The sequence below is a fragment of the Schistocerca americana genome, chromosome 2 (genome assembly GCF_021461395.2).
Source record: "Schistocerca americana isolate TAMUIC-IGC-003095 chromosome 2, iqSchAmer2.1, whole genome shotgun sequence".
Classification (NCBI taxonomy): Eukaryota; Metazoa; Arthropoda; class Insecta; order Orthoptera; family Acrididae; genus Schistocerca; species Schistocerca americana.
The window spans coordinates 537,776,582-537,792,390 of NC_060120.1; the positions used below are offsets into that span (position 1 = coordinate 537,776,582).

Below are 15,809 nucleotides of genomic sequence, written 5' to 3' on the forward strand. Positions count from 1 at the left end.
CTTATCGAGATCCACAAGTCTTCAGCCCCTGGTTTGGTTTAGGTACATTGATGACATCTTTACCATATGGGCTCATGGTGAGGCTGACCTGATAAAATTCCTGGAATCTCTTAATACCTTCTCTCAGTTAAATTTCACATGGTCCTATTCTGAAGGCCAGCTACACACTTCTGTCCACATTGAACCTACCAACAAACATAAGTACCTACATTTTGATAGTTGCCATCCTTTCCATGCCACACGTTCCCTGACCTACAGCCGTGGCTTCTGAGGCAAACATATTTGTTCAGATGCAAACTCTTTACAGCAATACATCACCATTCTCACATCAGCCTTCACTGCTCATAATTACCCCACCAGCCTAGTTAAAAAGCAGATTTCCCAGGCCATCACTTCCAATCCTGGTACTGCTGATCCTTCCACAAAACAGCTTTGGAGGACACCATTGGCGACTCAGTATTATCCTGGTCTGGGGTGTGTTAATCAGCTACTTTGACAGGGCCATGACTTCCTAAAATTATGCCTTGAAATGAGATCCATTCTGTCAAAAATTTTGCTCTCCACACCTAGAATAGCTTTCTGTTGCCCTCCCAGTCTCCGCAGTATTCTTGTCCGACCACATACTCTTTCTGCACCCATCTCCCTACCCTATGGCTCCTATCTCATGACCGTGCCCACTGCAAGACTTGCCCTATACACCCTCCTACCACCACCTATAATAGTCGTGTAACTGGCAAAATATATATTATCAAAGGGAGAGTCACCTGTGAAACGACACGTCATATACCATCTATTATGTAAACACTGATCAGCCTTCTACATCGGAATGACTACCACCAATTTATCAATTAAGATGACTGGGCATAGGCAGAGTGTATATACTGGCAACTTGCAACATCCTGTTGCAGAGCATGCTCTACAACATGACATTTGTGACCTCGACACCTGTTTCCCCATACGCATCATCTGGATTCTTCCCCCAGACATGATTTTCTCAGAACTCCGCAGATGGGAAGTAGCACCACAACATGTGTCCTTGGTTCTCGCCACCCACCTGTGCTTAATGTTCGATAATTTCTTCCGTCTCAGCTTTTCTTCTCTGTAACAACTCTTTGCTTCACTCCGTTTTAGTTTTCTGCATCTTTCATTGTCTTTCCCATCTATTTTCCACCACCTGTTCCCTCCTCTGTTGTGTACAATGCACTTAGCTTCTCACTCTTATTAACTTGTGAAAAATGTTTTAGTAGTAATCCCTGTCTTCCACCTTTAAGCTCTCAGGTTTTCAAATCTCATCCGATGCAGTCCCCAACACTTAGTCTTCCCTTCTCATCACATATGGTAAGTATCCCCTGACCCACGGTTCTGGGTGACTTTCCCAAAATCCACCCCTGCTCCTCTACAGTCCTTTTTCTTCACCCATCTTCCTTTCCCTTCAACCCTTCTGCCTGAAGAAGGGGCCACTGGCTCAGAGAGCTTACTAATCGCAACAGTCTTTTATGTGCGTGTTCTGCGACCATTTGGTGAGTAGATTTTTCATCTATAAAATTAAATAATTTTAATAAATGAATAAAAGGTTTATTTAACTTTGACACAAGTCTTTGTCAGAGGGGTTTCTTGATAATTTAAAACTGCCAATGACTGTGAAAGCATCACTTGGTGCACAGAGTAGCAAACTGTTTTCTTGAGGTATTATGTTCAACATTTACCAAAGTACATATTCATAAGAAACTTTAACAACTCATTAGTCGTATACTGTGATGTTGACTCCCTCAGATGAGGGGATGAACTGGAGTGAGCTCTTGCATACTCAAACTAGACTGACCTCAGCATGAGGCTGTTGCTTTGCTGAGAGGGAGGCATTCTCTTCTGCTATGCCTCCCATTGGTTGTTATGGATTGCAGTGAGCTCTCGGTAATGCCTGAGGTATGAATTGGCATTGCCATCTTTTGTGTTCCGCACGATCTCTGGATGATACCACAAAAGTCTTCAATCACAGTTCACAATTAAAGAAAGAAACAAGCAAGTTTTTCCATCATTATGAAGGTACTTACAAAATTATAGTGACTCCACATCTTAAGGCTGTTTTCTTAGTAGATTCTTAAAGTTAAAAAGAAAAAAAGCCTCTATAACATACATACCATCAAAATTATAGAAAGGATATATTGGTACTCCGCATATGGAAGAGAGACAGAGTTGCAGAAAACACAGCTAAAAGACTGCTATACATTTGAGCTTTTGGCCACAAGGCAAGGCCTTGCAGACAGCCGTTGGTAACCACATACGATTGTTGAACCATATAATAAGAGGGGATTCAGAGTAACAGTAATGAATGAGTAGGTAAAGAGGAGTAAAACATATCTCACAAGACAGATTGAAATCCAGGCATGAATATGGGCTACGGTACGAGTAAGTTACCTCGATATGTGTAAAATTGAGAAGGTAGATTTGTAAATTCTATTAGCAGGATATTGTACCCTAATCTGTATGAAAGTATGGTGTGATGGAAAGAGATGGACCTAGAAAAAAAAGGTGACCTTTACATGAGAGAAAAAGGAAAGTACACAAATAGGAACACTATCACTGTGGAAAATTAAAATATTATTTGAGGATAATCTTTCTGTGGAAAGAGGTGTATCTTGACATCATTTAGTTCTGTCAGTTTCAAAGCTTCTCCAAAATAGCAAAGATGTGGAATTTACGTGGGTTTCTTGTCAGAGTTTTGCATGCTATCCTTCATTATTGTAGAGATAGCTATCTGATTAAGAATGCCCAACAACAACTGCTTGTTAATTGTTCAAAACATGTAACTCCTCTGGTTCAGTGGCAGTCTGATTGCTGAAGGTGTTTGGTGAGGAAACTGGCCTCATAACAAGAGATGTAACACCTACACAGGGCAATATCCCAGTATCGCTCTATAAGTTTTGGAGAGTTTCATGTACTCTTCCTAAAGGACTCTCGGTTTCCTTACCCATGGTGCACCACACATCCAGTGCCTTTTCAAAGTGTTAACAGTACGTCTAGAAAAGCCTGATTTGATTAGATGCAATAGGGGTAATAAATATTGCTTATCTGAGCTCACATATCCATAGTAAAAGAATGAGGATGAGGCAGTACTGTTAAAAAAAGTAGTCAAAGTGAAATTGAGGTAAGTACATGCCTGTGATTGATAGTTTACAATGTATTGTGTGTGGCATTTCACAGTTATCAAATATAATAAAGAATATTTATTGCACATCAAATAGACGCAAGATATTGATAGTTGTAGATAAAAAGGTTAAAACTAGTTTTGGAACTTTGAGTATTTGTGGTTTGGTTAGTGTTTCACAGCAGCGACATCATTCATCTAAGGGGAGAAATCTGTAGTGTTACATATCACTTCAGTGAAATGATGAGTTGCGGAAGCACTTTTCAGAAGGGTAAATGGTGATCTCCACTATCAAGTTTATTTTGACAATGAATTAGAGTAACCTACTCTTTGAATGTATGTTTCATTTATGCACATGTATTATGAAATGGGTGGACACAGCATATATGCAAGCTGGAACAATGCTAAACATTGTGCAACATGCACGGTACCTGCTGGTTGGGCAGTTTATTCTGTGCCATCAGGTCCTGCCTCGGAGATATTGTGCGAATCACAGAGGAAGAGCGATCATGATAGTGCCTATGACGTCATGGGAACAAGAGAAAACTTGTTATAGGCTCAGTCAGTTGGAATATTTTAAATAAAACCAGCCATTTTTCAAATTACTCCTTATCAGTGTAATTGCGATTGAAGCAAATTTGTAATTCTTGGTCATTTCAAACAAGAGTACAATATATGATAAATTGTTTCTGAGAAGCTTCGTATTTATTTCAAGAATTGGCTGTTGGGTTTGTACTCTTCACTTCCAGCAGTAACTGCAGCACTTTGTGAAATGAAGTTTGGTCAGAAGAAGCTGGCGAGTGTGGTGAAATAACAAGATGAGCAAGATTGAAAAATAGGAAGTCGTACCTCCTGATCAGTCTCTACTTTGCCACCTGATATCATGGTAAAGAACCATCACATATCCACTCGACACCAACTCTTTGGCTTTAGCTAGCAGACAAAGATACATGTTTCTTTGTTCTAAGATCCTATGTTCCACTGCAGAGTACTGATTTGCATTATACAGTGTGTATGTTATGCAGATCCCACAATTGGTGTGGTACCAGAGCATTGATTGCACTTACACGTTGTTGCGTTTGTGCACTTCGTATCTTGCAAACACTGTCTTACCCAAGTTACCTTTTCAAACTGGGCTTCATCGGATGATGTGCAATGCCAGTAACTGAAAATCACTTGCATTTTAAATGTATTTATGAGCAGAACATAAAGCTATTTCAAACTGTCTCTGTTAAAATATTTCATCTGGAACAGTTTGCTATGAAATAGTATCTTATTAGGTAATTTTTTGTATTCCCATTTTGAGGCAGAATTTGCATTTATAGCAAAATTTCAGTTTTTCAGGTAGATGATGATTGCATTCAAAACCAGAGAATGGATGCTCTGGAATCCTGTGTGTGTGTGTGTGTGTGTGTGTGTGTGTGTGTGTGTGTGTGTGTGTGTGTTTGTGTGTTCCTCATTCCTCTCTCTCTGGTTGATTACAACTTAACCTGCCTCTCCCTGTTTCATCTCCCCATTAGAAAACATGGTTATCTCAATCGTGAAACTGTAAATAAACTAAAAAGTTTGATAGCTATCATCATATAGTCTTAAGTGTTTCATGTAAATGGTTTCAATCAATGAAGAATTAGTGACAAATATGTGCTCTTGAAGCTAAGGGATTTCAGGAGGACTGGTCTACCTAGCCACAGCCCTCACAGCTCCAGGCAAAGTTCTAAAAGACTGTGTCCGTGCAGAAAGGGACTTGCACAGTGATTTAGGACAGGTAGGGCATTCTGCTCATTGACCTCATCCCCAGAGGCGAAAAAATGAATGTTGATCATTACCATGAAACACTACATAAACTGTGATGGGCCATTCAAAGCAAGAGGTGTGAAATGATCAGTGCAGGCATTGTGGTGGTCCACAGATTAACCTTTTTCTGTAATTATGGTTTTTTTTCCTTCGAATAATAATATTTAATTTCTGTATGACCATTGTACTTTTGTGTGGATATGAGTTATTCCGAATGCATATTTTTTAAACATATTACATTAACTCATCTCTAGTTTTCAACATTATTTCTTGCTTCTATCTTGAGACACATGTTGCACTGACTAGTTCTAAGGGTGGATTTTCCGTAAATATTTTCTAAAATTGATAAGCTTTTTGGATTTGTGGTGTTCAAATACTGTCTAGTTTACACTAAGCTTCTGTATCTCAATTGCATTGCATTGAATTTCAGATTATAGTAAACATATGCAAAGCCAATATTTCATAAATTGCAGTGCATAGTGTACTCACTGTCATTATTTTTGTTTTAGAAACCAACTTTTGTGCAGCGTATGGGGTGGCGAAATGGATTGGGAGTCAACATACGAAAACACAGTCTGGGTTTTTCTGCTTCCAGTACATCAGTCCTTCGGCCAACAACATCTTTACAGCTGTTGCAGCTAGCAAAGAAGAGAGTGCAAATTGCAAAAAATATACTAAATGCTAGACACCAGTCATACCTCAAACAGCTGCAACAGTACAGACGTGAAGTGTTAGAAGATTCCTTTGTACGTAATTGACTAAAACACAGTACTTTAACATAGTCTTGTAATATGGTTACCACAAATTTTCCCATTCAAATTTCACTGCTAGTGATCCATTCAACAGGCACATATCTTTGGTAAGCTTTCCCTTGCTGATCCTGGTAGATAGTTGGTAGTATAGTGAAATTTTCTTATAGGGGATGGAAACAGCTACAGGAATTATCATATTTTGTACAGTGCTTGACAGGAGGTACGTCAACCAATATTAATGTTTTGTTTTCGTGTAAAGTAAAATTTACGTTGTGGCAAAAAAATCAACAATTTATCTATTCACCAGTCTAGCAACAACCTCTGACACCAGCCTGTTGCTTAGTGAAATGATGAATATTACTCAGCAATTAGAAACAGGCATGCAGCTTTGCGAAAATTCAAACTCTATGCATCTACAGAAAACGTTTGTGCCATTGGGGATGTGAGACAAGTGATAAAAAAGAAATGAAGTGGAACTCCTGGAAGGAATCTGCAACTTCCATTTATGAGTCCACTTCCATTGTGCAAGTTTGGAACTCAATAAGGCAGATGTCAACTGAGGGCAGTACACCTCCGCTTTCGGGCTTGTGGAGAAATGGGGTCTTGGGGGACACGACTGAAGACATGGCTCAGGTGTAGCTGAACACTTTTTTATAGTCACTACTTTATCCAGACAAACCCCTGCACTCCAGGTTTTCCGTCTTCCTGTGTAGTGAGGTGACCTATAATTGTCCATTCTCCATGTGGGAATTGGAATCGGGTCTGTCTGTGGCCAGAAACACTGATCCAGCATGGGATCAGATTCATTATGCCATGCTCCAGCATCTGCCATGGAGCCAAAGGCAAACTCCTACCTTGTATCAGCCAGATCCGGTTTGATGGGTAGTACCTCATTACTTAAAGGGAGGCAATAGTAACTCTATTACAGAAACCAGGCAGGGGTCATACTGATCCTAATACTTACTGAAGTGTAGCCCTCACCAGTTTTGTGGGTAAGTTTCCTTAGTGCATGGTCAACTGCTGCCTCGTGCGACTCCTCAATGTCACCTGTCCCACTCGCTGTGCAGTTTTGTGCCCTAGCATTGCGCCCTTGACAACTTAATCCTACTGGAGAAAGTGATACGGGGTATAACATTCTTAGACAACTTCATTAATGGGGATTATGTAGACATCTGGCACTTCTTACCCACACCTTCCTTGAGGATCAGAGCTTTCAATACCACATTGGTGATGCTTTTCTTGATTGCTCTGTTTAGGAGGACGGGGTCCCCAAAGACAGTGCACTTAAGTGTCATTGTTTGCAGTCACTATCAATGGAATCTTCTCCGGAATTAGAAGCACTGTTAAATGCTCTTTGTTTGTGGATGACTTCAGTCTTCTACTCTTTGTCTGATCTCACAGATATGTGGCAACTACAGCTGTCTGTAAGGAGGCTGAAAGCTTGGGCCAGTAAAACTGGTTTAGGGCATTAGCATAGAAGACTGTGTGTCAGTTTTAACTGTCCTCGTCAACATTTTAAATTACACTGGGGAACTATATTATATGTTTAATTTGCATTTGTTGGGTGTACTATTTGACTCAAAGTTAACCTGGCTCCTGCACCTGAAATACCTGCAAACAAAGGGCTTCAAATCAGTGAAAATTTTGAAATGCAGCTGTGGAATGGTATGCAGAGCTGACAGTTTCAGTTTTATATGCCACTTGTCAGATCATGGTTAAATAACGGTATCAGGATTTATGGATCAGCCCGTATGTCGTACCTCAAGATGTTAGGTGCTGTCCACCATGAAGGCATTCAGATATCGAGTGGAGGCTTTTGGATCATCCCAGTTCAGAGTCTGTGTGCAGAGGCTGGTAAACCACCACTCTGGATTTTGCAACACCTCCTTTTGGCCCGACAGGCCCTAAAAATCTCAGCGTTGCCTTAGTCATTGGCATGTAATGCAGCTATCTGCCCCCAGCTTTGAGCAGCTGTTCAGGAATCAGCCCCCATGTGATCAAGCCATTCGGGATAAGGTAAAGCTGTTTACTTCAATTTTAAGTACATAGCAAAGTTTCTTTGTTGTGTGTATGAATGGATCCCAGTGAGACAATACCTCCAGGTGTTCAACTGTTTTCCCTGGCAGGGAGCAATTTACAAATTGTGATGCGAAGTTATATGGCATTATGATTACACTGGAGTGGATTCACAAGCTTCACAGTACAAGGTTTGTTGTCTGTTGTGAGTCACTCAGTACACTACAAGTGATCCATCAAATGTATACAGTAGACCAGTTGATTCGGCTCATCCATGGCTCCTTACAATGCTCGAACACCATGGCAAGAAAGTAGTATTTTGCTGCGTTCCTGGACACATCAGGATAGAGGGAAATGACGTAGCCGACAAAGGAGCCAAAGAGGCACGTTGGGATGGTGGTGTACATCGATGTGCCATTCCCTTGTATACCATCATTTCATTATCTCACAGCCAAATCCTGTGTCAGTCTGAAACTGAATGATTGGAGGTGATGGAAAACAAATTGAAGTCACTCAGATCGACAACTGAGGCATGGTGGACTTCGTGTCAACCTCACTGATGGAAGGAAGTGCTGCTCACCAGACTGTGAATAGGGCATTGCCCTTTAACACATGGTTCCCTCCTTCGACAGGAGGATCCACCACTCTGTGAAGTTCATGGTGTGCCACTTTGTTTTGGTTGCATTTATGTCATATACTGACATCAGGGCAGCCGTCGGTTTGGCTGGAGATCTGCCCACTATCTTTGCCAACACTAACATCTGTATTACATGAGTTTTGACATTTTGTGAACTGTTGTGCCTCATCCCTGTAATGTTGGACTTTAATGCATTATAAAATTATAAACCACTCAGCATGTGGGGATAGCCTACACACATCCTCTGCCTCCTGCTAGAATGGTATGCTGACTTTTCATCAGTGCACTGATGACTACAATGTTGCGTGCCCTGCACCAAAAAGGTGGATTCCACGTCTCAAAACAGTCATAATCCAAAGAAAACTCTCAGGCAACTGTCAGATACGAGGAAGATGGTATTGACTGGTGCAAGAGATTGGCCTACCTCTTCTCTCAGTATGCAGCTTGTGTCACAAAAAGGCTGGGAAGAATGAAAACCAATCTAATTGGCTTTTATACCACAATGGAATGTGAATGGTTTAAGAACTCGTGTGAAAAAAGGAAAGTGTTTAAAACAGAATAGACCCTCTTGCCTATACATAAGGTGTATTTCAAACCTTCAGACAACATTGTATTTAAAAGCTACAGCATCCACAGGAAGGATGCTACAGATGGTGGGAGGGCTAAGAGTGGAGTGGCAGTACTTGTCCATGATATGTGCTGCTCTATACCATCACCTTCCACCTTCGAACAGAAATGATTAAGTTTATACACCATTAAGAATAATAGTTGCTCCCTGTATCAGCCACCTCATGAACATGTGGATAATGAGACCCTGTAAACTTCATCAATGATATCCCCTAAGCCTTTTCCCTCTTCTGAGACGTGAATGCGCAACACATGCAGGAGGACTGTACATACACTTGTTTCAGTGATAAGGTGGTTGAGAAGTTCCTCATGTCAAATGGTGTGTACTCCCACAATACAGGAAAAAGACACATTTCAGCTCTGTAGACAGATCATTCACAGGCTCTGACCTTTCCCTCTGCTCTCTCATGATAGCTGATGCTGTACCTTGAGAGATGACAAAAGACTTGCAGTTTATTGTAATAAGTGTTGACAAGGTTTCAGTACCACTAAGAGTATCTTCTTCAGAAGGAGTAGAGTAACATAACTTACATTGAGTTGAAACTATAAGAATACATTATGAGCTAAAATGTTGAAGTCAAATAGCAGAAAGCATGGATTAAGTCCTCCATGACTTTTGCTATTTGACTTGAGCATTTTAGCTCATAATGTATGCTTATAGTTTCAACAGAATGTAATTCTGAAACAGAATTTATTCCTTCTGACAAAGATACCCATAGTGGTATTGGAAACCTGGTCAAGGCTTAATGCAAAAGTTTATGCAGCCGATTGGCTGCGTACATCATTTATTGAAACTTAACTAAACGGATACTAGAAGAAGCCAACTGGACACCTTACAGCAACAAGGCTGTATTCTAACATACATCTAGGATCCAGGATGTGGCAGAATTATTATTATTATTATTATTATATAAATGCATGTGACACAATCTGGAGATACAATATCATCCAACAATAGTATGAATGGGGCTTTAGGGAGTGTCTTCTCATTACGAACTGATCCTTGCTTTCAGTGCAATATTTTATTTTCAGAAATGGCAGTGCACTCTCAAACACCCACCGTCTCGCCATTCCACGCAATGTACCAAGTTTTGTCAGTGTCGCTTTCTGTATGACTTGATACGTGCCCTATTCTATCTCACCTTATTTTCATGATCACAATTTTCTCGAAATATGAGGGTATTCTGAAAAGTGATGTCTCCAATTTTTTTATTCTGTTCTCAATGTCAGTTGAGATATTGCATGCCATGCATACTACTGTTTACTTTCTTGCTTCACCGATGCAAGTTGTGACCCTCTTCTGTTAGAGAGCTTCAAATGGTAGCCTGTAACATGGTGGCATGTATCGTAGCCTTGTCAGTGTGCGGGAAGCGGAAAGCATAAATTCGAATAGTTCATCTACATCTGGAACACCCTCTCCTTCAGCATGACAGTGCCAGACTATACAGGAGTGCTGTGACATCTGCAACTATCCAAGAACCTTGAGTTTACTGTCATTGATCATCTTCCATACACTCCCGATTGGTCCTACCCGATTTTCATCTGTTTTCGGAACTTAAAGAACATGTTTAAGGACTTCCCTTTGACAGTGATGAAGCAGTGCAAGGAGAGGTAATATTGTGGCTCCATGAACGAAGTCAAACATTCTACAGTGACAGTTTCAAATAACTAGTTTCTCGCAGGTAAAAATGTATTTGTTGCCAAGATGGTTGTGTTGAGAAATAAATATCCAGGCATGAAAAATAAAAATGTAGAATGCTAATATAGATTGTTTTATTTAAAAATCTTAGTTTTCACATAAGATTCAAAGGATTACTTATCAGCACGCCCTCATACAATGGGGGCAACAGAACTGTAGCACACAGTACTGGATAGTATTGGTTCTCTAAATTTACACAATAGAGTATTGTGAGAAAGTTGGCTTTCCATTCACAATTTCCATTCAGCTCTGTGCATCTCTTTATACTATACATGAACCATGCAAAATGTTAGGGTGCTCTTCTCCACGTCTGTTTTTAATTCTTAATGTGCCCATTCATTACTCTATGATTCATCTACATAGTGGGTGGTTACCTTTACGCATTTTGTGTGTATTGCATCAGGATTTTCTGCTATTAGTACATTGAGTCTCTTCATAAATTTTTCATGTGGGCTGAATTTTGGTTCTCCTAAAGAATTGTACTTGATGGCTTTGCTACGACATTCTTGTAGTTGCATGACTCAGCAAGAACATCTGGTTACAGGACTGCGGCGGTAGCAGTGTAGTTTATATATCCAAGAACCAGGGAAAGGAGGTAGTAATAGTGTAAACTTCAGATATGTGTCCACAGAAATTTTTCCGAAAGGGGGCAAGACTTAAAAATTCCCATTTTTTAAAAATATAAATGAGTTAGTCAGTTTCAAGACATGTCATGCTATAAGAACCAAATTGTATGGATGACTCAAGCAGAGGTATATCGAACCATATTGATGGTTATCCACACAATATATAAATAAAAACTGTACTCAAGATTCTGTACTTAGTTATGTGATGGAGTTCGCTCTTACTACAGCCAGGTAACCTGTTCACCTTGCCGAGTAATATGGGTAAAGAAAAACAATGGCAGATGTTTTGGTTGCCTATACTGTTTTGTTATTTAGTTGCCTAAGGCCTTGTAACGAACAGAATCTTTGAGGTATTTTATGTACTTGAACATGTCAGTCCATTCCTCTTTCCTTATAAAATCAGAGTAAGTGCTACATTTTTGAGTAACTGTGCGAGCAGGCCTCGAAACTAGGACATTGAGTTCTTCAGGGACATCCTGGTTAGTGACAGTATTATTTATGAACCTTTCCTAACCACTCAATCAATGCTACTGACAGTTTATACGTGAGGGAGGGGTCACAGAATGATTGTCGGACGTTCTTGCTGTGTTTTGAAAAATAAAGGATAGCATAGACACAGTTTCATAGAAAACAATCTCTCTCTCTCTCTCTCTCTCTCTCTCTCTCTCTCTCTCTCTCTCTCTCACGCGCACACACACACCTCCCTCGCTGCTCCACCCATCCATTTTCTCATTTGTTTTCTAGTGTTTAATTTTACTGTGTAATATGCAACTATATATTTTAAAACTATTGAGTTATGCTGTAACAAATGTGTGTTTTTTGCTGTATAAATCTTACATTACTTTGTTACACAGAAACACTCAGTTGATTAAGATATGTTACAGCAAGTCATTAATTTTTTTCCAGCAGATGCCACCCTACAGAGTGGAGAATATGCAAGAGTTTCCAGCCTTGTACGTATACTCATCTGCCATATGTTCAAAATTAATGGACCTGTAAAGTTTTACGGTTTGCATTTAAATAGCAGTCTAATTACATATGTGGAGACCCTTGCTCAAATATGCGTATGCTCACATTCTGCGTCTGTTTTCATGTGCTTGTTTCTAGTACTTTTACTGAAGTGTTTTACACGTCAGTTGCCAGATATTCCTGATTATTTTGTTGATTTTAAATGGACTGTTTTCACAGTGTTGTAGCAGAAGTTCAAGGTGAAGAGTCAAGTCACCTTTTCAACCTTTTTGCCCTTTTAGGAATTAAGTTATTTACTTTTGTTCCAGAGTATCTGGATTCATGTTCCTTCATTTAACTTTTTGGAATACTCCAATGATGATAGAAGATAAAATCTATCCTGTGGGCCTTCTGAAATTTGAGATAGATTGTTCATTTTTCAGTTTTTGAGTTTTTTTTTTATTTTTTTTATTTTGCACAACAGTTTAGTATAGATTGTTCCTCTGTTACACCTTCTTCTGTTTTTGTTCCAGATTCTAATTGTGCTGCTGTGATATTCTGTTCAGTTTTGAAAGTAAACTGTGATGTGGGAAAATCCAAATTCCATAGTGACTGGCTTGAAAGACTGTTTGAAAAGTGAAGTGCCGCATGGGGGGGAAAGTTAGCGAAAGTGAGATATTTTGCAGTGTGTGTTCTTGCTCTATTAATTTTGAGACAAAAGGTTTTCAGCCAGTTTTTAATGACTCCCTTTCAACTATCTATAAGCGTAAATTCAAAATTAAATGTCAACATCAGTTACATTATAACTTTCAGATCAGTCACAACCTTAAAGTTCGATACATCGTCAACAGTCTATGTGTTAAGTACCACGGATAGTTCCACCACCATTAAATTGATTTGGACAATGAACTCAGTGTTTTCCAGTTGGTATATGGATTCGTCAAATGACATTTATAACTTTTTTTATGATGATGATACCTGTCTTCTTCCTGAACATTTTTCCCTTTCATCTAAGAAAATGAAATGCCTAATGACTGATGGACTGGCACCATATTTCTAGGAATATATGTTAGAAGTAGCATGTTCATCATATTACACATGGAGTTTTGATGAAAGTATCAATTTAAAACTTGGAAAACTGCAAACTTGGAAGAATATTGGGCCTAAGAAACCAGCCATTTATGCAGTTATTTAAAGCGTTACTAGCACATATGTAATTGATGTATCTCCAAGAGTAATACATAATAAAAGAGCCAAGTTCCAAGATGTATTTTTCAAATATACTTTAGTTCTTTGGTGTAGGGTGAGTTTTTGAGCAATTTCTTCCTCTTAAACTTCCAAAAGTTCTTGCTCATTCAACAAATATGACTTTTTTGTAGCAGGATTACAGCAAACTGTGAAACCTAACAAGTAAACGCACAATTCTGTCAATATGATCATACTGACAGCAGCTATGACATTCTCTTATCTTTCTTTTGAAATAATTCTAGAAATTGACAACAGAAAGCAGCTTCAGTCAAGGCACAGGTAGTGAGATGTCTGTACATTGTTTTCATGCGAAATGAGTGCAGTTTTCAAGCCACAGGTGGCTCATGCACTGGGAAAATTGCTTCCTGACCTGTACCATGGGTGCAGTCTTTTTAACACAAAGTTGTGGTCTGAGCAATGCTCTGGCTTGGTCTCCAAAGTATCAAAGATAAAAAAATTCCAGGCAGCCATTAAATTTAGGTCAGGAAGTTTGCATTGCACAACAACACATCACTCAACAGCTTTCTTAGTCAGCAAATTTCACAGTGATGTGTTACATCATAAATTATGTGAAGCAGTTTCTGAAGCCAACTTGTCCATAAATAAATGGCTTATGTTGAGATCAGGTGGACCTAACATCAATAAGAAAGTGTTCAGGTTTTCAGATAGTGCTGTCCAGGAGAACCAAGGCAGACAACCTACAAACATCAGAAATTGCAACATTTTTACAATGTGTAATGCCTGCGTAAAGGCTTTGGAGGGTTTGGCTGAAGAAGCAGATGAATTTCAGCTCAATATTTAATGTGTGTTATTTTAAATGAATTATGTGAGAAAATCAGCCAGCGAATTGCAGGTATAAAGGTTTATTAACAACCCTTAACCATGGTTTCAACAGTTGTAAAATTTTCTTCTTTCATGGACATTGTAGCAGCCCTTTTTCTGTTTTCACTTTTTCATCTAATAGGTGAAAGTTTGATTTTATTTTTTACACATTGACTGTCCTTGAACGTTTTATTTAATATTGTCCTGGCTAAGTATCAGTTTGATTACTTTCGAGACCCAAGGTTAAACGTGGGTCACTACACACACAGTCTTCCCAACTCTGAGAGAAAAAATCTTTAGTAGCTTTACTACCAATGTTTACAGACGACGATACTTTAACCTTTCGTTCAATTGTTTTAGTTACAAATCGCTAGTTTGCTCTTGGCATAGATCGCGTAACCTTAACGTTTATTAATCTAAGTTAAATTAATGTTCAAGACTTGTATTATGTTTCAAATTAATGATGTCAGTTTATTGACAAGAATTATTAATAAATAGGTTCACTCACACGATCTCATTCAAAGAAGTTCTTCAATTAGATGTCTAAGTAGGATTCCCACTAGCATCACAGATGTTAGATAATATCCTGTCACTTTCAGTAAATAAGTTATTTCTATTTAATATCCGCAAACTGTCATTAACTATGATCACTAGTCAGGTGAAGTTAGTTTCCCACTATCACAATTCAAAGTCCGAATCCGGTTAAAATTCTCAGTTCAGTAAAGCATTTAAATATTCACACGAATTGACATTAAAGCCAAAGAGATTACTATTCACCTTCCCATTTATCTAATCTGATAAATGTCCAAATTACGAGACTGTTATGCCTGGTTCATAGGTTTTCATTGAGTGAGTGCTTCTGTGTATTGGGAAATCTCGAGCCAATTGGAACGGATGTATTGTTTCTTAAGCTCTACTCTTTGGGACTCTTCAAAATAAATAGTCAAAGCTTCACCTGTAAATATAAGACGAAAATATTGTAAAAACATTTATCTCAACAGGAATAGTTTAATCTATGAATATGAGACGACCTCATATTTTTCAAATGATGAATTTGGGGGGGAAACCTCGTCTTATCAGGTAAATGCGGAGAGTGTCCCAGTTCAGAACAGACATGTACAGATGACTCTGGAGCCAGTTTAGAGTTCCCTGTTTTTGTGTGTGTGCTAAAGGCCACAAACTGCAGAGTGCGTGAAGTGTTCTCACTGCAAAGTTGATATCGTATTATGCTTGGACTATATGAGCTGCCTAGCAGCTATTGATCAGTGCTACTTGTTGAACACGCTGTTATCAAACAATCCAGGTTAGATTGGTCGAGCATCATGTCGTCATAACATTTATTTGGACTCTGAATCACATTGACATCTCGGAAAATGAATCTGCAGTTCGGAAGGTGAAGGAAGCTGTGATGAAGATAATCAAATCTCAGAATCCCTTTGGTTGATCTGTGGTTGCTATTAAGGCACAGAATGTCAGTGGCTTGGGATGAAAAAAC

At 39.1% G+C, this 15,809-nt stretch overlaps 1 protein-coding gene across 1 annotated transcript in view; it reads left to right on the forward strand.

Annotated features, from left to right (window-relative positions):
• Window positions 1–12,928, forward strand: part of LOC124595661 — a 31,784-nt gene extending 18,856 nt beyond the window's left edge. The window contains exons 3-5 of the mRNA XM_047134505.1: window positions 5,449–5,685; window positions 12,203–12,249; window positions 12,778–12,928. Of these exons, the coding sequence (XP_046990461.1) occupies window positions 5,449–5,685; window positions 12,203–12,249; window positions 12,778–12,784 (291 nt within the window). The 3' untranslated portion in view covers window positions 12,785–12,928. The remainder of the gene's footprint in view (window positions 1–5,448; window positions 5,686–12,202; window positions 12,250–12,777) is intronic.
• Window positions 12,929–15,809: the final 2,881 nt, after the last annotated feature.